The sequence below is a fragment of the Hyperolius riggenbachi genome, chromosome 11 (genome assembly GCF_040937935.1).
Source record: "Hyperolius riggenbachi isolate aHypRig1 chromosome 11, aHypRig1.pri, whole genome shotgun sequence".
NCBI classification, from domain to species: domain Eukaryota; kingdom Metazoa; phylum Chordata; class Amphibia; order Anura; family Hyperoliidae; genus Hyperolius; species Hyperolius riggenbachi.
In genome coordinates, this window is record NC_090656.1 from 4,880,843 (window position 1) to 4,906,211 (window position 25,369).

At 46.0% G+C, this 25,369-nt stretch overlaps 1 protein-coding gene across 4 annotated transcripts in view; it reads right to left on the minus strand.

Moving 5' to 3' along the window:
• Window positions 1-6,156: 6,156 nt before the first annotated feature.
• LOC137537712 (phosphatidylcholine-sterol acyltransferase-like) overlaps window positions 6,157-25,369 on the minus strand; it is a 71,099-nt gene continuing 51,886 nt past the window's right edge. For all 4 annotated transcript variants that reach the window (XM_068259650.1, XM_068259651.1, XM_068259653.1 and 1 more), the window contains exons 2-6: window positions 20,539-20,695; window positions 19,298-19,413; window positions 16,103-16,198; window positions 14,986-15,210; window positions 6,157-11,268 (exon numbers count right to left, since the gene is read on the minus strand). In XM_068259650.1, the coding sequence (XP_068115751.1) occupies window positions 10,745-11,268; window positions 14,986-15,210; window positions 16,103-16,198; window positions 19,298-19,413; window positions 20,539-20,695 (1,118 nt within the window). In that variant the 3' untranslated portion in view covers window positions 6,157-10,744. The remainder of the gene's footprint in view (window positions 11,269-14,985; window positions 15,211-16,102; window positions 16,199-19,297; window positions 19,414-20,538; window positions 20,696-25,369) is intronic.

A 25,369-nucleotide genomic window follows, 5' to 3' on the forward strand; every position in this document is an offset into this window, starting at 1 on the left:
GGAGCAGATCGGATATTTAGGAAATAATTGTCAGATCCTGTAAGTATGTGTACCCAGCATGATGTCCTACCATATTATTATACTGTATTGTGCGTGGCTGAGGGAGACCTTTCAGGAATCCCCCCCCCCCTGAAAATCCTGGGTTTGCCCCGTCTGGCATACCAAACTTCCTCAGTTGTCCCAGAAAGAACAACCTTTGCTGAGCTCTCTTTTGGGATTTGGTGGTGCTCTCACCCCATCTCAAGTCGTTGGTGATGGTTGTGCCCAGGAACCAAACATTTGGTACCCTGGTAACCTCAGTGCCTTCGATGAAAATCAGGTTGAGAGAATGAGAGCGCTTTCTAAAGTCCACAATCAATTCAACAGTTTTTGCAGCATTCAAGACAAGCCTGTTGTCTTTACACCAATTTCAGACTCGATCTTGCTGCCTGTGTTAGTGGTTCTTTCCCGGGAGAAGCAGCTGCCAAGCTTGACTAGTTGCGTCCTCCTGTTGGTGAGGAAGTCCTGGATCTATCTCTAAGTTGTTTTAGGATGTCATGCAGGATGTTCGTTCAGATTGCCCTCAATTCTGGTAGCGTTATCAAACAAATTACCTCATGAAGTAATGACATTTAGCAATTCTGGTAGGTTTTAGCCATGGTTTACCTCATGAGGTAAATGATGAGGTAATTCATGAGATAATTTACAGAAAATAGCTGTTCTCATGGAAATTAGGGGGCATGTTGGTACATGATTTACCGATCAGTTTAAGACCTGCCTGTACCTGGAGGTAAAGTCAGTTTGTATGCATTTTGCAGTTATTAGTGGAGTTCCTATTGCTGTTTTAGGGTCGTTCCTATTCAGGCTGTGTAATAGAAAAGAATAGTAGAAATAAAACTCCAAATATTTACTGGATTTTTATTTTTTTATATAAGGGATGCCTATAAGTATACTTTTCATAGGTTGCTGCATAATCAAATACACCTTCCCCCCCCCCTCAAAAAAATCTTAATTTATGGAAGACAATTAAACTACTATTATTTATTTACTGCATGCTTACCGCTGAAATACCTCATGTTTTACCTCACTTTATGCATTTACCTCATGCTCGGAAATGGAGAAAAATCTTTCAGAATTGCTAAGAAAAGAGGAGAATACCTCATGAGGTATTTTACCTACAAAAAAATATTTACCTCACATAGCTACCAGAATTGAGGCCGTGTTGGAAGCCGAGATGAATTCTGTGAACATGGACGGAACATTGCACTAACATCATGGGACACAGGCTACAGATAGCAGCATTGTTAGGGAAGGGGCTCCAGGAAACTCCATTTCCTACAACCTCCGCTCTGCCGTTCCGGCCCTCCTCTCACCTTTGCTCATTTGCCATGCTGCCTCTGCAAATATGACCTTAACCCCCGCAATAAGTCAACAAAATGTAAATAAGGCGAAGGGGGTCAAAGGACATGGCAAACAGGAGGATAAAGGCAGATGTACCTGAGAGGTGAAGCACAATGACTGCCTGCATAATGTGTCTGATGATAGAAGATTTTCGGTTTCTCACTTAGTAACCAATCAGCTTTCCTCTTTCCTGTAAAAGGGACAGCACAACTTGACACCTGCAATCACTGGGGGGATCTGGGGGCCCGCTTCTCCTCCACTTTGTACTTGCATCCACGGATTACATCTCCCAGCGTGCATCACAACCCATGTGTGACACCGCCGGGAATTACAAAAGACGACAGAAGCTGTTGGTCGGATGAAGAAGATGATGCATGTCGTAGGGGGCGACGGCTGAGGAGCAGCTCCGCAGCGATGGCGCCAACATTTTTAAAAGGAATGTGGCGTCCATGTGTTGCCACAGAAGGCGGTAATGCGCTGTTGGCTCTGTGGCGGCTCAGTGGCGGATAGGGCGCTTCCGGTGCAATGCAACGTGGTAAGTGTGCTAGGCCGCAATGACTTGCATTGCCCTTGCATTACCATGCGGTAAAACAGGTTAACGCAACACACACTTTCAAAGCAAGTGTAAAAGGGGCCTTAAAGGACAAACAAGATGAACAATTAAATCTGTCTTTACTTAATTCTGGGGCTTCTTCCGACCCCTAGAAGTCTTCTGGGTCCCCCACCACAGCTCTGGTGCTCCCTGGTGTCCCGCTGGTTGCTTATAAAGCTTGCCTACCCTTCGGCGGGTCAGTGCTTCTGCACATGCTCGGTCACAAGATGGGTCGGCGAGCCTTACGGGCAGCCAGCAGGACACCAGGGAGCACCGGAGCTGCGGCGAGGGACCCAGAAGACTTCTAGGGGTTGGAAGAAGCCCCAGAGGTAAGTAAAGACAGATTTAACTGTTAACCTCATCTGTCCTTTAAGGGAATGTTTTTTTTTTTTTTTATTTGCTGAGAAGGGGGTTGGGAGCAGAGCAGGGATAAGGTTCTCCAGCATCCCAGGCTGAGACACCAAAATAGCTGAGTGAGTTGTGCGCCTCCCTACTACACTGCACCCTGAGGCTGGAGCCTCTATCGCCTCTGCCTCGGCCCGGCAGGGGCATTGCTAGGATCCTAAGAGATCCGGGGCACTTTTGGGCACTCCAGCTGGAAAATGGGCATAGACACACACCAGGATGTGGGTGTGGTCATGGGTGGAGCCAAATATACATGAACTTAAGCCAGATTAAAAATTCGTTTTTACCTTTTATTCTGTTGAAGGATCATGCTAAACCGCCGCATTCCCGTGGCTGAACGAGGGTTGTATACCCCCCAAATACCGGGGAGCTCTTCCTGATTGAGGCGGAGCTTAGGGTTTTAGCTCTGCCTCTTATCGCATCAATCCCAGCTGATCGCCTCCCCTCTCAGTCTTCTTTCACTGAGAGGGGCGGGGAGAGGCGGAGATCCGCGGGCAGATTGACGCAAACGGAGGCAGAGCTACAGCCCTAAACTCTGCCTCCCCGGGCAGCAAAATCCATGACCAGGAAAGTCGTGGATTTCTTCCCTAGGATTTGGGAGGTAAAAATCCTTTGTTTTTGTGAGAGTCCGCTTAGCTGCCTGCGCAGACAGGCAGCCTTTTGACCATTGTTTAGGTTTGCATGCTGCAGGACTCGGGAAAGGAGACCTTCTGTCAGTTTTGCAGCTTGTGCTTGCTGAGGAATTTGCATACGTTGTCATGCAAATTGCCTGGCCACATTCATTGGAGGCGTGTACTATAAGTAGTATGTGTTTCCCACAATGCTTGGCTGGTCATAAGGATTCCTTCCTGTGAAACACTCCTGGAGGAGTGTCAGCCTTACTCTTTGTTTGAAGATCAGCTTAGAGTAATTTCTGAAACTGCGCTAGGCAGGTTCCCCTAGTGCAGTTAGGATTGTTTATCTGTTTTGTTTGTTCTGTTGCGATTGTCCTGTCCCAGCGGTGGTCGACAGGAAATCGTTCTGATCTCTGTTCTTGGAGTATAGCTGGTGCAGCGGTTGCTACCAGCTATCTCTTCTGATCTGTCTCACTTGGATCGCACTAGCATCTTGCGCTAGCGCTGTGGATCCTTCTGTTCTGCCTTCCTGGATCGCACTAGCATCCTGCGCTATTGCTGTGGATCCTTCTGTTCTGCTACTCTGACTGCCTGGATCGCACTCGCCTAGCGCTAGTGCTGTGGATCCTTCTGTTCTGCTACTCTGTACCTGGATCGCACTAGCATCCTGCGCTAGTACTGTGGATCCTTCTGTTCTGTCTTCCTGGATCGCGCTAGCCACTTTCGCTAGTGCTGTGGATCCTATCTCTCGCTTGTCCCTGTTTTCGTGTGTCTGTCTTGTCTGCTACGAACGCTTGCTGGAGCCTCGGTGAGGTAACCGTTAAGCAAGAGCTCGCGTCCTCTGTTACATGTTTGTCTGTCGATGGTTAGTTAGGCGTGCTTGTCTCTATTGTGCTTATCACGTGGAGACCGCGCATGAACGCGTGCACTGTTGCGAATGAATGCGGTGTTCACGTTCAGTTAGCGTTTGTTATTTTCCGTATCTCCTCATTGTATGATTTGCTGTGCCTTTGCTATCCTCGTATTCTGTTCTGATCTGCCTTGTGTCACTTTTGGCAATCACCTTTCTTGCGGTTGCGTTTCTGTTTCGTATCTGCTGTTGTGTGTGCGCGGTCGCGGGGTGGCGACTAGATTGGCGCACACACATACAACCTGTTTTTTTGCTCATTCTCATTCGCAATCGCTTCTCTTGCGATTGCATTCTGCGCTTCGTACAATTCCTGTCTGGCATTTGTGGAGGTACAGAGGATTGGTTCCTCTGCACTCCCCAGCGCCAACTGCCGACAGGAATTTTCCCTCTACGCGTTGTGCGCTGATCACAGAGAAAGTCCACAATCGTTACAGTTTTGCCGCGGGATAGCAGCGTTTTAGCAGGGACTATGATTCTTAAGTTAAATAAAGGGTAAAAACTAGTTATTAAGCTGGCTTCATTAACACCAGTCTAAGTAGTCCTGCCCAGCCCACTCTCTATTAATACACACACACACGGCAGCCATCGGGGGGGGGGGGGGGGAGGGGCAACTGACACTGCAGTGAGGGGCTCAAGGCTGCTGGGGGCCCTCCTAAAGCACTGGAAGGGCCGCATGTGCTGGCTGCGGGCCTTTGGCTCACTAACCAGCACACCAGCATTGAGAGAAGAGTGACATCAGCGATTGAATGTGGGGAGCAGATGAGTGAGCCCGCTGCAGCGGACTTTCTATACTGGGGCACCACCTATAACTGGCTACAGGCTACCTATACTGAGGTCACCACCTGTACCTAGCTACCTATACTGGGGCACCACCTATACCTGGCTACCTATACTGGGGCACCACCTATACTTGGCTGCTTATACTGGGGTGCCTATAGCTTGCTACCTATACCGGGGGCACCTGTACCTGGCTAACCTATACTGGTGAACTACCCATACTAGGCTACCTATACTGGGGGCAACTATACCAGGCTACCTATACCGCGGCACCACCTATAGTTGAATACCTACACTGGGGGCACCTGTATCTTGCTGGCCTATACAGGGGTACCAGCTATACCTGGCTACCTATATTGGAGGCATCTACACCAGGCTACCTATACTGAGGCATCAACTATGCCTGGATACCTATACTGGGGGTACCTACACCTGGCTAGGGCAGGGGGACTAGCTGAGACAGAAGGGGACAAGAGGTAACACAGGGGGATAAAAGAGGCACAGGGAGAAAAGAGATGAGACGGGAACATGAGGTCACACAGAGGGACACAAAAGAGGCACAAACTGAGGTGAGACAGAGGAGGACAAGAGAGGCACAGGAAGAAAAGAGGGGACAAAAGAGAATGGATAAAAGGATAAGAACAGACCTACAAGTTCCTATCTCCAAGTTCCTACCTGTATTTTGCTAGTATTTGGCTACACCCACAACATGCCATGGTCACGCCCACTTTTTGCCGAATCACGCTGTGCATGCCGCTTTCTTAAGTGTCGGAACCATGCACATTTTTCATCACAGGGCACTTCATGTATGGACACGGGGGTGGGGTGGCTAGTGGGTGGGCACAGCAACCAGTGGGTGGACCCAGGGAGGGGGGGCCCAGGCCTCATGATGTGTGAGGGGCCCCAAAATTTCTGATGGCGGCCCTGCACACACAAAAAACAAACAAACCAAAAATGCAGCGTATCACATAATTAGGCAGCGTCACTTAAACATAATTAGGCAGAGTTACCCGGCTTCTATGCTGGCTTGTCTGCTGGGCGGGCCTGCCTGCTGCCAGGTTATCTGTCACACCCCCCATAGCATTCCCTGACCTTCTAGTGGAGCCATACCATACTCCCAGGGGCCTCCCATTGAGGTACCACAACTTCCAGCATGCCCCCATATAGGCACCACAGCACCCAGCATAGCCCTGATTGATGCACCACAGCTCCCACCATGCCCGCCATTGAGGCACTATAGCTAGCCCTGCCTGGGGGACATTTGGGGCACCCCAGAATAGATCCGGGGCACGTGCCACTGATATTTGGGGCTAGCGACGCCACTGGGCCCAGCCCTATTGGAGAGCTATTAGGGGCTTGATATACACCAGATATAAATCAAGGACTTACAATACGTATTGTTTTATTTGCTTATAGAAGTAATAACGAGAGACCGATGTGGTTGCCAGATGTAATATTAGCAATGAGAAACATAAAGATAAAAAACACTTATTGCCTTTATTATATACTCTGAAGTAAACACAATGTATACAATAGCAATTAGGAAGGCACATTTAGAATCTGAAAAAGACAATCCTACAAATAGCAAAAATAATTTTAAAACCACTCAACACCGCCCACCACCGTCCTCACCCATCCTGTGTAGGTGATTGTTGACATGACTTTTACACTTTTTTTTTTACACGTTTGTTACATTTGTTTATTTTTCATGTGTTTAACAGAGCACTAGAAAATAACACCTATCTATAAATATCCACATAGGAAATAATACTACCAATGAGGGTTTTTTTTTGGTGGACCACTTGGCAATGTTTTGATGAAGCCCCTTTTCTCAGCGTACAGTGCCAGCCACATAGCCCCTGTGTTGGGGCCCGCTATAGCAGCACTGCTATAGTCTGTGGCCCACACACAGGGGCTTAACAATAGACCCTGCAAGGGATGCAGCCTCAGGGGGCGCCGTCCTGAGAGATAGACGACTAAGGGCAAGGAGAGAAAAAAACTTTCTGCTCTCTGCACAATTGTTCTAATGACTGCATCTGCCCAGCCACTGGTAACTAATCATACAAAGATTTGTAGACAGTCCCTATTCAGTGTGCACGAGAAGGGGGCCCCATCCAAAATTTTGCAGGGGGGCCCTGTGATTTTTAGTTACACCCCTGCCTGCACACATTTAATTTGGGGTTCAGGTGATTGTAGGACCCCAAATTACTTCTCCCTCCCTGTTGCTACGACTCGGAGGGGGAGTAGTATTTAGTGCCATGTGGTATTTCAACGGCAGCAGTGGGAGCCATCATTCGGCTCACCCTGCGCCAAACACACCGGCGGTGTACTGACACGTACGCATGTTTAGAGCATATACTGTAAGAGAGTACTGATTTACTGTTAATAAGTCTCAAAGGATACCTGGACCGAAATAACTTACAGGGAGTCTGAAGCTTATTCCCCCAAAAAACAGATACTCCCCTAAGGAGAGGGAAGGCTCTGGGTCTTATATATAGAGCCTCCCTGTTCCTCTCCTGGCCCCGGCCTTCAAGCCTTGGCTCTGACCAATGTGTCGGAGACAGGCACAGCCCACCCATGACGCCAGGTGAGGCAACTTTTTCAGGCGGCGAAAGTCTGGGGGCGGCGGCAGTCAAAAACCGGAAGTGAGGAGACACTGCCTGGCCCAGCGCTGCCTGCCTGTCCACCTGTCAGCTGTCCGTCCACTGCCGCAGCCTATCATGAGGACCCCAGTGCCAGTATAGACAGCCACCATGGCTTTGTTGTGATAGGTCCCCCCCTCCCCTAGTGCCAGCATAGCCAGTGAGCCTGTCTCCCCCCTCCCTTCCCTGCCTCCTCCTCCACGTGGTGTTGCAGTGATGAGAATGAATGGCAATGTGAAGCACTGGGGACACAAGCAGACTACAGCGGCAAAGCAAGCTGGCTCACACCATGCTATTCAAACAGCCGACCACGCGGGAGAGACCCGCCCGCTCTACCCAGTACCGCAACACCACGTGGAGGAGGAGGCAGCCGCCGACTCGAAAGTAAATGAGCGGCGGCCAGGAAGGGAGGTAGCAGAGACAGGCTCACTGGCTATACTGGCATTGGGGGGTGGGGGGGGGAAGAACCTGTGACAATAATTTTATGTGGAGACGATCAGTCACATGGGAGAAATATGTCAAATATGTAAGTAAAATAACTGCAAATACCCTCTATTTTATTAAGACATTTATATTTAATATATCTGACCCTTATGACATATCCAGGCTCGCTGGATGTCTATACTGGGGGAACCTGCCTGGCTATCTTTACTGCGGTCACCTATGCCTGACTACTCGGGATACCTATACCGGGATACCTATGCTTGGCTATCTATAATGGGGATACCTATGCCGGGATACCTACATTGGGGATACCTATGCTTGTATGCCTATGCCTGGCTACCTACCTACTTACCTACTTATACTGACTGTTTTTTTTTGTTTTGTTTTTGGTAGGGGGAGGTACATCCTCACAAGTTTGCCTCAGGCAGCAAAAAGGCTAGACCGGCCGTGGTTGGAGACTGCTCTCTGCAGCTGCGGGGGGAGACTTTGGAAGTCTTCGGGAGCCTGAGTGCTTCTGAAGATGGGCCGCTCCATACTGCGCATGTGTGTGCGAGAGTGCGTGTTTATGCGTGCGCAGTACGGAACGGCCCATCTCCCCCGACCCCCACCGGAGTGGCAAAGAGCAGTCTCCGACCCAATGGTCAGAGCCAGGGCTGGAACGCCGGGGGCCAGGAGGGGAATGGGAAGGCTCTATATACAGGCCCCAGAGCCTTCTCTCTCTTTAGGTGAGTAATTTTTGGGGGGGGGGATTTCACTTTAGACTCACTTTAAAGCAGATCTCCACAGTAAATGAAAAATCCTGTGGAGATCTGCTTGAAGTAATTGGTGGTGTTCCTATATGTTATTGCAAGCACTTTCTGCCCTTGGTGGGTTATGGTGTGTCACCCCATTCTGGCTCTTTTAATCACTTACAAAACACACAATTGGTTCTGTGCTACAACTAAAGCAAAGTCCGATTCTCCGAATTGATTTTTATCAATCTTACAAATACTTTGGCGCTATCCACTTTAGTGCTGTAACCCAGCAGCTGCATCTCAAAAGCTAAAAAGAGGCTTACCAGAACCTTGAAAACCCAAGTTATAATGTCTTACAGGATACCTGACGTGAGAGGTATAGGGAGGCTGCCATGTTTATTTCCTGTTAAACAGTACCAATTGCCTGGCAGACCTGCTGATCTCTTTGGCTGCAGTAGTGTCTGAATCACACATCAGACATCTGATCTGCATGCATGTTCCGAGTCTATGGCTAAAAGTACTAGAGGCAGAGGATCCACAGGACAGCCAGGGAATCTGCATTGTTTAAAAGGAAATAAATATGGCAGCCTCCATATACCTCTCACTTAAAGAGAACCTGTACTGAGTAAAATTATTTAAATAAACACATGAGGTAACTTCAAATGAGCATTACATAGTTACCTCGCCATCAGTTCCTCTCAGAAGCTCACCATTTTCTTCTTACAGTGGTCCCTTCCAGTTCTGACAACATTTTGTCAGAACTGAAATATATCAGTTGCTGTCAGTAAAATATCAGTTGCTGTCAGTTACAGCTGAGAGGAGAACTGATGTGTCCATGTTTCCCTATGGCTCAAGTGGACGATGTTACAGTTTAACTGTGTGCTGACCAGGAAGCTGTTATGGGGTAATAGCCATTTTCAAAATGGAGGACGGAGAATTCCATTGATCACAGTGGACAAACAGGTTGCAGGAGAGGAAAAATAGATTGATGAGTACACTATACAGGAGGCATGTATGACTTGTGTATGTTTATTTTGGCTTTTAATGTTCAGTTCAGGTTTTCTTTAAGGCATCCTTTAATAATGCTTGTACAATTCCACTTCCTAAGCCATTAATGTAATCCTCCAGTTTACTCTCTAATAATTGGCCTCCAGGTATTCCAGCACTCAGGAAGTGGCTTGATAAAGTGCAACAGTACGGGAATGAGGAAATACCTCTAAGTGTATCTTGTTATGAAAACTATTTTATTAAAAATAGATCCAAATACGATAAAAAAAACTCACATCCAGTTCCTTGTGAAAGGGACTTACACAAAATCGCCAATATCAGACACTGTCCCTGCTTAGTCATTGTCCACTCTGCCCTACCGGTTTGGCTTGTCTGCACAGTGGACATGCAAAACAAGTCGGGCAGGGTGGACAATGACTAAGTGTTTGAAGTGGATAGCACAAAAGTTTTTGAAAATTTGATATTTTAATTACTTGACTGCAGGACAGTTGAATCCTTCAGTCTGAAGCGGGCATGAACGAGCACATACGCACTGAGTATTCCCAAATTCATGAATTGCACATACCAAGTAAATGTCAACGAGGACATTTTCCATGTGCATGCGCAACTTCATGAACATAACCACACATGCTCTGCCTCTCCGTAAGGAATCACTTGTGTACAAAGGAAAGAAGGCATGCATGAGTGTTTCCTGTTACTGACCATGTGTGTTTCATGATCTTGCACACGTGCAGTGAAGATGCTCTTGGTCATGGCCATGGGCGCTTTTGGTACAGTGTTAAAAAGAGCTGTAATGGGATGGCGGGTTGTAGTTGCTTGCATTAACTTGTATGTAAACACCTAACTTACTGAAACAAATTTTGGTAGGTTTGCTTTGACTTTGCAAGAGCAAAGTGCCCAGACCTGTTGATAACTGGGCACCTTTTATTTATTTTACTTTCTTGGACATTCTTTATCTTTTCTTTACCATATGTGACATCTCATGTAGGTTCTCCATCTGAGGGATCCAATTTCTATGACCCCTATATATTTTATATAGAGTTGAGGGACTGCAGATGCTTAGGATTCCAGTGAGATAATGTGGGGCCAACCATGAAAGGTCCAGTTTACATCTACGCAGTTCAACAACAAACGTATGAGAGCAACTCTTGAGGCACATGCAAGAACGCAATAATTTTCTCACACGCTATCACTGTTAAGTCCTGTAGGATTTACAGTATACACATAAGACTCGGACTTTAGTGGTTGTCCCCAAGCAGGATATCATTAATAACATTCAGTGTTCTATTGCTGAAGACCATGCTGAGATGCTCCAGCCCACGTAGCTCAATGGCATGAACCTTCTCCTTCTGTTGGGTCTTCCAGCGTTTGCAGAGCTCCAGGCTCCTCGTCTGCACAGTGTCATCACCATCAGAATACTTGATATCTAGCGGAGGCTCGAGAGGAAAGCCGTCCCCAAATACAAAGGTCTCTGCCGTAGGATGACCTGATCCATAGATGCAATATGTTTCCACACCAGGTGGTGGCAGTCCACGCAGGAGATCTTTTGTGTCATCCCACATGTACCAACCCTCCTCAAACTCAATATCCTGGAAGAGCCTCCGGTAGTCCCCGTACGTGTAATTATAAGTAGGAGTGGAAATGAAGACGTGGTCTTCTGGCCAGGTCAGGTTTGTTGGCAGCATCCAGGGGTTGGTGGTTGTCATCCGCTGTTCTTCTCGAATTTTGATGTTTGAGACCATTGGAATTCCATGGTTATCTCCTATGGAAGCAAAAGAAGAGTGTTATTCTGGATCTGCACTGGCAGAACATCAGGGGCTCATTGGCCAGGTGACATACTGTATAACAAGAATGGCCACCATGAGCCACCATAGTCACCATTGTGTCTTCCTCCATCCGTAACAAGTGTTGCCACAACAACACCAATTCTGGATGGGGGGGCTGTATTGGAGAGAGGAAGAATAAGAAGGAACGTCTCTTTACAGCCCTGGACCCCCTGGAGCTATAGGGCGTGCACCCCCAACAGTTATGCTTCTGCTCGGGTCATACATGTGTTTTGAGCATAGTAGACAAGACACAGAACATTTATATCAGGCTTTTCTCCTGGCGGACTCAAAGTGCTTCTGGGTTTCACAAACATTCCACAGTGTAGATGTCGCCTCCTGTGATAAATTTAACCACTTCCCCACCACGGGCTATTTCCCCCTAAAAACCAGAACAATTTTCACATTTCAAGTTTCTTCCATTCATTTGCCATTAAATGTATCACTACTTATCTCACCAAAATGACATACACACATTGTTTTGTTTTTTTTTCGCTACAGATTCGATTTTCTTTGGGTGGTACTTTTTGCTAAGAATTATTTTATATGCATTTTAAAGTGAATAAGAAGAAAAAAATGAAAAAGTCATTTTTTCTTAGTTTTAGCCAATGTAGTTATAGTTAGTAAAATAAAATGTGCTACCGTAGATAAAACCCACACATTGTATTTGCCCATTTGTCCCTGTTATTACAACATTTAAATTGTGTCCCTAGTACAATGTATAGCGACAATATTTTATTTGGAAATAAAGTTGTATTTTTTCCCATTTTGTGTTTCCGTATACTATATCAATAATTAAAAGCCCTTATTTGCAAAAATAATAGTAATATACCCCCATGATATACATATTTAAAAGAAAACCTAAGGTTTATGTTTATTTATTTATTTATTTTTTATTGCTGTCACTTTGTTTTTTTGTTGTTTTTTTAAGTGTTTTATGGTGGTAATTATGGGGAAGGGGAAATAATGGGTTAACCTCCTTGGCGGTAATCCTGAGCTAGGGTCGGGGTGGAATACTGCAGCTAAGAGCGGTAATCCCGACCTCTGCTCGGGGTAGCTGCCGGAGGCTGTGTGCAGAGGTTAGCGCGCAGTGGGCGATTTTACATACCTCCTGGGGGATCCCGACGTCGGCCGCCATTCATCTTCCTCTCCTCCGGGGGTCTGCTTCCTGCTGTGAGATCGCCGGCTGTCATCATGACAACAGCTGGCAATTTCACTTTAGAGTTGCAGTGCCACCTGGAGGATGGAGGCATAACTGCAGCGCTGGAACCAGGGAGGTGAGTGATTGCAGAACTGCAGCAGATCTCCCGGGCTGCATGATTTTTTTCCAGGTTTTAGGGTCTGAAAGGGTGCAAAAAAATGTATAGCTTTTAGATCCTAAAATCCGAAAAGAATCATACTGCCAAGGGGGTTAATAAGTAACTGGTAATTTTGTATTATTATTTCTTTTGATGAAATATGGTATCTTTTTACATTTTGGTCATCAGAGGTCCCCACGTTTTATTCCTGTGTACTGAACAGTAGACAGGAAGTATCGTGTATGTGATTGTGGTTTATTTTTAAAGTCAAAATTTATTGAATTTTGTCATAAAGAATCCAACAACATTAAGCTGTGTTCAATGCAAAACAACCGTCGAGCACAGCATACAACTTAGAACAAAACGAAAAGACTACGGAAAATAATGAAGTATGCGATTGTGTTTACTTTCATTTTGTGAATGACCACCAAGTGATACGGCTGTCCCCAGTACGTCGTTGCCGCAGATCGCAGCGCTGTACAGTGTAAATAGGCAGCGGTTTCGCCGTCTAACAGTCTCCAAGCGGCGATTGCTGCTGGGAGACTGATGACGAAGCCGAGCTCCGTCATTCAAACGAAGATGCGTGCGCGATCTCCTGCAAAGCCCCGCCCCAAGACTTCACGCCAAGTGGCTTTGAGCGGTCCTGGAGCTGTCGCCGCGTTCATGCTAATTGGCGTGGAGCGGTCGGCAAAAGGATAAAGGAAACATTCAAGCTCTTAAAAAAATGAGATCTACTTACTCGGGGCTTCCTCCAGCCCCTGGAAGCCACTATGTCCCTCGCCGCAGCTCATGTGTCCCCGGATCCCCCCACCCCTTGCCAGGTCGGCATCTACTGCACAAGCCCCGCTGGTGACTGCGCTCACGTGGTCTGGAGCGTTCTGCTCAGGCGCAGAAGTACTGCACCTGCGTGGAACACTCCAGATGATGTCAGGGTAACCGAGAGCGGCTCTCGTGTCGGCACAGTAGATACCGAACTGGCGAGGTCAGCATCTGAAACGGAGGGGATCCCGGGACAACGGAGCTGCGGCGAGGAACATAGCGGATGCCAGGGGCTGAAGGAAACCTCGGGTAAGAAGATCTAATATTTTTTAGGCGCTCAGAGGTTTAGGCTGCGTTCACATATGACATAGCATGAAAAAGGAGCGTTTTATGCAGGTGCGTGTGCGATTTTGTAATGCATTTTTAGTGCTGTTTTTGTTTTTACGCATATGCGTTTTTCATGCTTTTTGCATGCGTTTTAATGCGTTTGCTGGTCGCATATGTAAAATGCTTGTTTACTTTTCACATTTATGCAAATTCCTAGGAAGACAACAGGAAGCGGAAACAAATCAGAAATCTTTATTTAAAAAAAAATGAATAAAAAAAGCATGTAAAACGCATTAAAACGCTATGCATATGCGTCACCATAGACTTTCATTATGTGCGTTTTGGCAGCCAGCCTGCATAATATGCAACAAAACCAGTGTTGGTGAAACGCATACTGTAAATCGCAGTGCTCCGCACCTTTTTCTGCATCCCATTGACTAACATTGCTGCATAAAACACAGCGTTTTACACACTGCTAGCGTTTCTGCCATGTGTTCACCGGGCCTCAAAGTATGTATCATTAGCATATGCAGCTGGAAGGAATTGTGCAAAGCAGGGGTAGGGAAGCTATGGCTCGGGAGACAGATGTGACTCTTTTGATGGTTACATCTGGCTCACAGACAAATCAGTAGGGGGTTGATTCACTAATATACACAGCTCAAGCAGCACAGCTTAGTGTGGCAGCACAAGTAACATTTGCAAAGTAGGCACGGTACTGCTGTAGCATGCACTACCAACTTACTCGCGCTTCCCCCAAAACTAACGGCTGCATCAATTGTCCCACCCTGGAGCCTGTCAGGTCCAGTGACTTTCTAGGACGAGATCCCTGCACTTTGATTGGCCCAATAGGCTGCCTGTCTCTTGACAAGCAGGCTTTTGGGCCAAAGTGCTGGGATCTCGTCCTACAAAGTGAATCAACCACCAAGTCAGCTAGATAATTGTACAAGCTGTTAGTCAGTATTTCTCCTGTCTGGCTCTCGGGGGAAATTGCTGATGTTGCTAAAACCCTAAGAGAAGCTGAGGACGTGTGTACACATCACCATGGCAACATGGCCCTCTGCTGCGCATGCGTACTGTGCTAGTTTGAAACATGGCTCTCACGGAATTACATTTTAAAATATGTGGCGTTCATGGCTCTCTCAACCAAAAAGGTTGCTGACCCCCAGTGTAAAGCAAGGAGATAAAATATGGCCCAACGCAGCATGAGCAGCTGTGACTCTCTAAGCCAATCACATTGTCTGTATGATACTGACCAGGAATGGTGGCACCTACCTGACAGGAGGACCAGCAGCGGCTTCACGGATCCTCCCCACGGCGCAGCAAGTGATATGAAACCTTTAATGTATTTATCTTTCCATTGCGGGGGCTGGAGGTTCAGGAAGTACAGAATATACAGGTTGCCAAGGCTGTGCCCAATGAGGAAGATGGGCTGCTGGTAATCCTCGTGCATCTCTTCTATGAGGTTCTTTAGCTTCTCAAAATATTCTTGCTGACCATCTGAAATGAATGCATCATGAGTTATAAGAGTTGTAAATGCTGTAGGCGGGAATACTGGGGAATGTGTAATAGAACAAATGGAATAGGAGTTACTGGAGTCAGGGGATATTGAGGTTATTGGAGGGAGGGGTCATTGGAGGGAGGGGTTATTGAGGTTATTGGAGGCAGGGAATATTGAGGTTATTAGAGGGAGGGGTTATTGAGGTGATTGGAGGGAGGGGTTATTGAGCTTATTGGAGGCAGGGAATATTGAGGTTATTGTAGGGAGGGTTATTGAGGTAATTGGAGGGAGGGGTTATTGAGGTTATTGGAGGGAGGGGTTATTGAGGTTATTGGAGGGAGGGGTTATTGAGGTAATTGGAGGGAGGGGTTATTGAGGTTATTGGAGGGAGGGAATATTGAGGTTATTGGAGGGAGGGGTTATTGGAGGATGGGGTTATTAAGGTTATTGGAGTGAGGGGTTATTGAGGTTATTGTAGGGAGGGGTTATTGAGGTAATTGGAGGGAGGGGTTATTGAGGTTATTGGAGGCAGGGAATATTGAGGTTATTGGAGGGAGGGGTTATTGAGGTTATTGGAGGGAGGGGTTATTGAGGTTATTGGAGGGAGGGCATATTGAGGTTATTGGAGGGAGGGCTTATTGAGGTTATTGGAGGCAGGCAATATTGAGGTTATTGGAGGGAGGGGTTATTGAGGTTATTGGAGGGAGGGGTTATTGAGGTTTTTGGGGGCAGGGAATATTACTAGATACACAGGATACTGGGTGCAGGGATTACTGGATATACCAGATACTGAATACTGGAGGCACGGATTTACATGGTCACTATGCTGGGTTAGCGCTGTTGTATTGACCTTTGATGGGAATATTCACCATATGGTGATCTGATACTTACTAGGAGCGAGCCTCCAATCATAGGGTGCTGCCCGGACTGTCTCGTCCCTCACGTAACCATTGTTCACCAAGTTTTGTACAAGCGTGTGAAAGTAGCCTGTTAACAGGGAAGAGTTGTTATTATTTCAAAACAAAAAAGGACATTATTGATTTACTTAATTTCATAAGTAATCGCTATACAGAGAACATTGAAAAGTTCTCATCACTAATTGTCCCCGGAAACAACCAAACTACCTAATCATGCCCTCATCATCTCCTGCCGTGACTACTGCAACACCCTTCTATCAGGCCTCCCTCCAAACTGTATTGCCCTGCTCGGTCCATCATGAATGGGCAGCCAGACACATTTATTGTTCCTATTGCTCTGCCTGTACGACTCCCCTCTGTAAATCCCTCCACTAGCTTCTTATTTGCTTCAGAATCAGCTTGAAGATCCTGTGTCTGGCCTACAAATCTGTCCACAGGACCTGCTTGGCCTCCATTTCTGAACTTGTCTACAGATACACGCCCATCAGCCCTTTCTGATCCTCCAATGACCTTTGTCTGACCAATCCACGCTTTACTCACTCTCATGAGTCACCCCAGGACTTATCTAGAGCTGCCCCCACTCTCTGAAACTCCCTTTTCAGTCCCCATCAGGCTGGCGCCAACCTTCAACACCTTCAGGCAAGCCTTGAAAATGCACCTCTTTAAAGCAAACCTGAACCTGAATATTAAAAGCCAAAATAACCATACACAAGTCATACTTACCTCCTGTGTAGTCTACTCCTCAATCTCGTTCTCCTCTCCTGCGTCCCATTTGTCCGCTGTGATCGATGGAATTCTCCGTCTTCCATTTTCAAAATGGCCATTACCCCCTAACAGCTTCCTGGTCAGCACACTGTTAAACTGTAATATCGACCACTTGAGCCATAGGGAAACATGGTCATTACCTTGCTCATCAGTTGTTTTTCCAGTTATACCTGACAGCAACTGATATATATGTGAGAGCAACTCATATATTTCAGTTCTGACAAAATCTTGTCTGAACTGGAAGGAACCATTATAAGAAGAAATGGTGAGCTTCTGAGAGGATGTGACGGGGAGGTAAGTAGGTAATATTTATTTGCAGGTACATTATGTGTTTATTTTAAATAGTTTAACCCTGTCCAGATTCCCTTTAAGATGGCTTAAACCCCCTCCCCACATATTTATGCCCTTAAGGTGGCCATACACTGGTCGATTTGCCATCAGATTCAACCAACAGATAGATCCCTCTCTGATCTGATCAGAGAGGGATCATATTGCCACCTTTACTGCAAACAGATTGTGAATCGATTTCAGCCTGAAACCGATCTGTGGAGCTGCCGCTGCTGCCACCTCCCCCCCCCCTCATACATTACCTGTTCCGCCGGCGCGACTCCCCTGGTCCCCGCTGTCTTCTTCTCCGCTCCGGGCTCCGGACCGTTCCTGCAGCTACTGAACTTCCTGGCCAGGGAAAGTTTAAACAGTAGAGGGCGCTCTACTGTTTAAACTTCCTGCCGGGACAGGAAGTTCTGTGTAGCTGCAGCTGTCCGGAACCCAGCGCAGAAAGAAGACAGCGGGGATCAGGGGAGTCGTGCCGGCGGAACAGGTAATGTATACCCGCTGTATTGCGTCGGTCGTTGGGCATTCGAACGCCGCTATCGACGCACTCCCGACCCGCCGGCGATCGAGAAAAATCTTCCGCACGGACGGATCGATGGGAACGATCGATTTCGGACGGAAATCGATCGTTCTGTCAGCGGTGTGCGCGGCGATTTCACAGCCGATTCGATCACTGTGATTGAATCGGCTGTATATCGGCGGGAAAATCGTTGTGTATGGGCCCCTTAATTCTCTTGTGTATCCTACTTGATCATGCACCCTTATTATGTTGCACAATTCCCTTGGGATGACCTGAATTACTTGGTTTCTAAGGTGCCCATACACTCGTCAGATTGGCAGCAGATAGATAAGAAATGCATCTGATGATCTATCTGATGCGTTTTTAGAACATTTTTTACCAGGATAGAATTCCAATAGATTTCAGTTTGAAATCTATTGAAATTCGATCTGATGGCATTTTTTTGCCATCAGATTTCCATTAAGGCCAATGCAAACTGATAAGCAATCTCATCAGATCGACCTACATTTTCCACCCTGCAAGTTCGATGGAAATCCATCGAAATCGATCGAAATCGGCCATCGATCGGTCGATTGGCCAACCGATTTGCAATCGATTGATCGATCGATCGGGATCGATCGGTCGGCCAGAAAATCGGCTGAGTGTATGGGCTGCTTAAGACTATCACTCCATTGCACGGTCTTGTACCTTGTAGCTTTGTATGACCTTGGCGGTCTGTCACGCCTATTGATCATTGTTTGTGGCCATACACTTATAGATTTGCAGCAGATTCGACTGTCAGATAGATTTCTGTCAGATGACTATCAGGTTGAATCTGACAGGAATCTATCTGATGGGTGCCACACACTAGGAACAGATTTCCAATAGATTTCAGAACGAAATCTATTGGAAATCGATCTAAATGCATTATTGGACCATTAGATGCAATGCAACTCTATGGACCATCGATCTGCAGCCAGCAGCACATCAACCTAGACTTTCCATCCTGTCAAATAGATCGAAATTGATCAAAATCGGCCGCAAATTGATCGAATGGGTAATTTGATACAATCGATTTCTGATCGATCGATTGATGGCTAAAATCGACCAGTGTATGGGCCCCTTAACCCTGCATGATACTAATGTTCAGATTATATGTTGCCGCTTTATAAATAAATAATAACAATTAAAGTGGACCCAAACCAAACATTTTTTTAATTCAAAATATGTAGTTGCAGCACTCTGACACATACAAAGATAAATAAACACTCCTTCAAGCCTATGATCATTTCAGCGCATGCTTTTCACCTTTCTCTTTCCATAACTAGGGTTATACAGGTGGCAGCCATTAGCAATTCCTCCATTGCTGGACACCACCTGCTCCACCAGTCTGCCGGATTCTGTCCCGGCAATATGAAAGGAAGGGAGGGGTTCCTCCAATAAATGTAAAATATTTTATATTTGTCATCATGCAGCTGAAAAAAGGATGCTATTTATTATTATAATTAGAAAATAGATTTTATTCCTGAAATCTTGTATTTTTAGTTTGGGTCCACTCTAACAGGGTCTCACCAGCTAATTTGCTTTGATCCAAATATTCCACAGCAAAAGTCCTCCCAAATCCTGGAACTCGGATGTCGACTCCCGGAGCGTTGGTCGCTGTTCTGGTTGTCTTGTTGTACATAACTCTGTAAAAGACAAATGAGGGATTCTGGATGATGCTGGGGAGCTATTTGTAGCAGATTTGGCCACAAAGGTAAATAATTATCTTTTGATGTGGATGAAGAATGCTCTGACTATAAGGGAATATCTAGAGAATAAAAATAAAGCCCTGTACACCTGCTCAATCAATGTCACCTAATGGGGATCGAGATCTGGTCCCTCGGGCGCCATTGCAGGGCCGAGGTTGTGCGGACGCGTCACTGGCTTGCAAGCGAGTGACATTTGGTTTTATGCGGGGGCGGAGCCGCGCGGGAGTGACATCATGTAGTGGGCGGGGTATGTGCTTTCGGCCAAAGTGATCTGCCGGGATGCATTGCTGCCTGAGCAATTGAGAGTGTCGAGGTCTGCTGTACATAAATGTGCCAGGATAGAAAGGAACAGTGTGGTTTGAATTCTAAAACAGCATATTTTTCTGATGAAATCTTTATTATATGCGTGATTAGGGGTGTGACGGGGGCGTGACGGGGGAATGGTTAGAGGTGTGACATGGGCATAGCTTAAAAGACACCGCAGGTGAAAATAAACTAATGAAATAAACAATTGTACCTATCCTCCTTCTCCTAAAAATGACTTTTTAAGATATTCAACATTTGTATTTTATATTTAAATCTACTTTTTACTTTTTTACTGTTATATTGTTTTTGCTCAATGACACATTCATTAAAGTATACCAGAGCTAAAATCTATGTACTGTTGAACCTTTTTATCTCTTTCCTGCCCTCAGAAGCCATTTTCTGCTAGGAAAGTGTTTTATAGTTGTAATTTCTTATCAGTGAGGGTCACACTGTAGTCTGACCCAGTCCTGGCTCAGACAGGAACTGCCACTTACGTACCTAAGGTTTAACTCTTTCAGGCAGAGAAAGAAAAAAAGGAACACAGCCTAGTTATTTGTGTGCTAGGCACTGTACATACCCATGTCTATCTCATCATGTCACATGTCACTTCTTGTATCCTTTAAGTGTCCCACTTTCTTTATCTCAAAAAGTTGGGAGGTATGCGTTCCCAGCAGTCCAACTGGTCTGCGGACAGCTAAGCTGTTGAGTGTTTCTGTGAATAGGAAGGCAGGACACAGCCTGGTATTGTGACAGTACCTGATATTATCTATCCAGCAGTCTATCCCCAGCGGCAGGAACATGTTCAGGTTCAGCCATAATGGGAAATAATCCTCCGATTTGCGGTAACACATCCAGTTCACCGTTTCTTCTTTATCCACTTTGGCTTCCAGCTGATTTCCAAAGTAGCCGGGCACTAAGAGGACAGATGCAGAGAAGACCATGACTATCTACAATCACTGCAGAGGAAGTGGAAAAGGCTGCTATGCCTCATTTCTAAACATAAACCATTAATATGAATTATCACCAAAGTGTAACGGTGGTCACTATCGATACAATTTGCTGAACAATCATTTAGAAATTATAATTTTGAATGGCAGATCGAAAATGATCATTTGGGACGATTAATGGACAAAAATCTCCTAACCAATCCGATCACGAAAATTGTGATAGGATGTGTCAGGAACCGGCCCGCGGCACACCTGCGTATACGGTTCCCGACTGCGGGTTTGACCAGATCAAGCGGGGAGCAGCCTTATTCAAGCTACAAACAAGGCTGGGACCCCTCAAACACCTCCCACTGCCACCACTAGCCGTTGCTAGACACGTCCACTCTGCTGTCGAGTGCTCAGCACACAATCCGCGTTTTCGTACTCGGGTCAGCTTTGCGCTTTAGGCCGAATACGAGAATGCCACGCACACACACACAGTTGCAATCTTACACTGTAGTGAAGCAAAACCACTATCAGTCATTTCAAACGATACTGTTAGCCACTCCGAGTCTTCCCACTCTGCTGTCAAACGCAGAAGTGCCCCATACACACAATGCAGCCAATTACAATCTTATATGGTAGTGTTGCTCAGTCATACAATCAGTCATGGACTTATACACAGTTACACTTCAGTCTCTTCTAGGCTATGAGTGTTAGTTTAGTACAGCAGAAGTCAAACTTATTAAATAACGATTGAATATTCCAGGAAAAAAAAAGTGCAACAATGCAGAAAATAATATATACAAAAGATTTACAAAAACAAAGTAAAAGTTACAAAATAAAAGTTACAAGGATACACACAAAACAAGTTGCAAAAATAAAAGGGAAATAAATGTAGAGTGAACTTTTACCAGCGCAAATGTCCAACCGTGGAGGGACATGGATTTACCGATTCGATCGGGATCAGCTCTGGCGATGTGCTACCCTCAAGAGAAGATAATTTTTAGGCATCTGGCCCTGCTTTTTATACTGGGATATATGCCTGGAGGCTGCAACTTCATTGGGAAGGGGAGGAACTAGTTTTCATTAACTTTTCAGACATAATTTAATTCCCAGAGAACTAACTTCCACATGTAAAAGTGTATTTTTGCACACACATCAAAGACTTTTTGAGTAAAGCTGTCATTTGTAAAATCCTGGCTAAGGCTGGTGTGGTCTGCAGCCAGTCTAGGTGACACATGTGAGACAGTATTCAGACGAAAGGGTCCGACCACCTGTATAGGCTTCAAAGCAACTGTCTGATTAAGTGTTTCCTAATTAGAAGCAGACAATGGTAGATTCCCCTGCTGGATAATGAATGCAGAGTTAATTGACATCTACATACAGACTCACATTAGCCTTCAGTTTCCTCTGGCCAGGTGACCAATTACCCTGAAGCCAGCTGGCTTCGATCAGACGTACACATGACATAGGCAGAAAAATGAAAGAATATGTTCCTGTATTATCCTTAACATCATCAGCACCCCAATATATCACCACAGGATGGTCAGGTTATTTTGGTCTGTTAGTGGTCTCAAACAATCATTTCCGATCGTTGATATGAATAATCGTTCGTAAACCATCATTTGCCAAATTGCATTGTTAGTGGCCACCTCAAAGAGACTCTGTAACATTAAAAAGTGTTCCTGGGGGTACTCACCTCGGCAGGGGGAAGCATCTGGATCCTATCGAGGCTTCCCCCGTCCTCCTCTGTCCCACGGTGGTCTCGCTGGGCCCTTCCAAAACCACAGCCGACAATTTGTCGTGCTATGGCGCAGTTGCAGTAGCGCCTACAATATTTACTATCCCCGCCTTCAGCGCAGGCACAGTACTGGCTCCCCAACGGGCTGAGGCGGAAATAGCCGATCCCAATCACATACCTCCCAACGTTTTGAGATGAGAAAAAGGGACACTTAAGCCCCGCCCCTGCCACACCCCTGATCACGCCCCTGACATGCCCCTGACACACCTCTAGTCACGAATATCATAAATATTTAATAAGAAAATATGTTGTTTTATAATTCAAACCACACTGGTGCTTTCTATCCTAGTTCATTTTCCTTCATATTAACATTTTAAAATGAGTAATATATCAATGTAAAGGATGAGAATAAAGTTTAGAGTCAAACACATTTTTAATATAGAAATATATATATTTACATAGAAAGAGGGACAAAGTCCTGAAAGAGGGACAAATAAGGAATAAAGAGGGACAGTTGGGAGCTATGCAATCGGGTCAGATCTGTGCAGTAGTGTGCACCCGACTGGGATCAGCTATTTCTGCCTGAGCCGAGAGCCGCTACTGTGCCTGCCCCACAGACTTTCATTAGGCTGCGGTGGGGTAAATTTACCGCACCGCACTGCCCCAGTGAGAAAGGACCCTCAGTAAATGTCTATTCACAAAGCTTGCAGCATGCGCTAAAACAAGCAAGATGTTCTGTATTCATCAAAGGGAGGAAACGGAGCAGAGAAAAGGTGAACAAATAAATTAAACTACATTTAAACTATCAAGAAAAATAAGAAAGTTAATAATAAAAACGTATTTCCCAATTTCACAAGATTATAATGTAGTAACTGAAAATAAGTCGCTAATGGTTTTGAGCTGATATAAATATTATGCATCACTTCAAAGAACAGAAAAAATCTGGCACTGCAGTGTCAGATTTTTTCTGTTCTTTGAAGTGAAGTATGATACATCTATTTTATCCATCTGAGCAGGCAAAAGGTGATACCCTGCACTCTGATACCAGGAAGTGAAACCCTCCCTAAGGCGGATATCCACTGTGCCTACTTCTTTTTTATTTCTTTGCATAAATATTATGCAGCTTGGACTTGCACTTTACTTGTCAGTATAGTAAAAAAAAATGCAGTATATTCCTTTCATCCATTTTCCCTGCAATAATCCATAATAATCCATCAAATACTGCATGATTCTTTACAATACTGACAGGGGTGAGCCTGGGGTGCCTGGCACCTGGGTGCAAGATTTTCTCTGGCGCCTATAGGAGTGGTTAAATTAACCGCGCCCAACCACATAACCACACCCATGTCCTGCCTAATCACACCCACACCTTCCACCTCTTTCCGCATGCATGTGATACCCCATTCCTACCCCTCTTCCATGGGCTTGCTCCTGGCTGGCTTTGGCTTCCTGCGAGTCTGCTAGTCTCTGGACTGACTCAGGCTGAGAGGCTCTGCGAGTGCGACGCAGTCACACACTGCGTATTTATGGCTGCCTGTGGCCACCCTACTCTCTCTCGCTGTCGTCGGCTCCTCCCCCCGCCAAGCCCAAGCGTGAGGTGGGCTGCCTGTATCTTTCCCGTTGCGCCGCGCAGCCTGCCAGTGTTGCCAACCTTTCACGTTATTTTTTACTGACAAATACCTAAAAATTTACTGACAAAAGATTATTTTTACTGACAAAATTTCCCCACTGAATGCACATAAGAGACTGCTTTTCCCCATGTAAATGCACATAACAAGAGACTGCTTTTCACCAGCAAATGCACATAATAAGACAGCTTTTCACCAGCAAATGCACATAATAAGACAGCTTTTCACCAGCAAATGCACATAATAAGACAGCTTTTCACCAGCAAATGCACATAATAAGACAGCTTTTCCACCAGCAAATGCACATAATAAGACAGCTTTTCACCAGCAAATGCACATAATAAGACAGCTTTTCACCAGCAAATGCACATAATAAGACAACTTTTCACCAGCAAATGCACATAATAAGACAGCTTTTCACCAGCAAATGCACATAATAAGACAGCTTTTCACCAGCAAATGCACATAATAAGACAGCTTTTCACCAGCAAATGCACATAATAAGACAGCTTTTCACCAGCAAATGCACATAATAAGACAGCTTTTCACCAGCAAATGCACATAATGACAAACAGCCAGTGTCCCCAGAATATGTAGCCAGGGGGTCTATGTGCCCAGGATATGTAGCCAGGGGGTCTATGTGCCCAGGATATGTAGCCAGGGGGTCTATGTGCCCAGGATATGTAGCCAGGGGGTCTATGTGCCCAGGATATGTAGCCAGGGGGTCTATGTGCCCAGGATATGTAGCCAGGGGGTCTATGTGCCCAGGATATGTAGCCAGGGGGTCTATGTGCCCAGGATATGTAGCCAGGGGGTATTTGTGCCCAGGATATGTAGCCAGGGGGTATTTGTGCCCAGGATATGTAGCCAGGGGGTATATGTGCCCAGGATATGTAGCCAGGGGGTATATGTGCCCGGGATATGTAGCCAGGGGGTATATGTGCCCGGGATATGTAGCCAGGGGGTATATGTGCCCGGGATATGTAGCCAGGGGGTATATGTGCCCGGGATATGTAGCCAGGGGGTATATGTGCCCGGGATATGTAGCCAGGGGGTATATGTGCCCAGGATATGTAGCCAGGGGGTATTTGTGCCCAGGATATGTAGCCAGGGGGTATTTGTGCCCAGGATATGTAGCCAGGGGGTATATGTGCCCGGGATATGTAGCCAGGGGGTATATGTGCCCGGGATATGTAGCCAGTGGGTATATGTGCCCGGGATATGTAGGCAGGGGGTATATGTGCCCGGGATATGTAGCCAGGAGGTATATGTGCCCAGGATATGTAGCC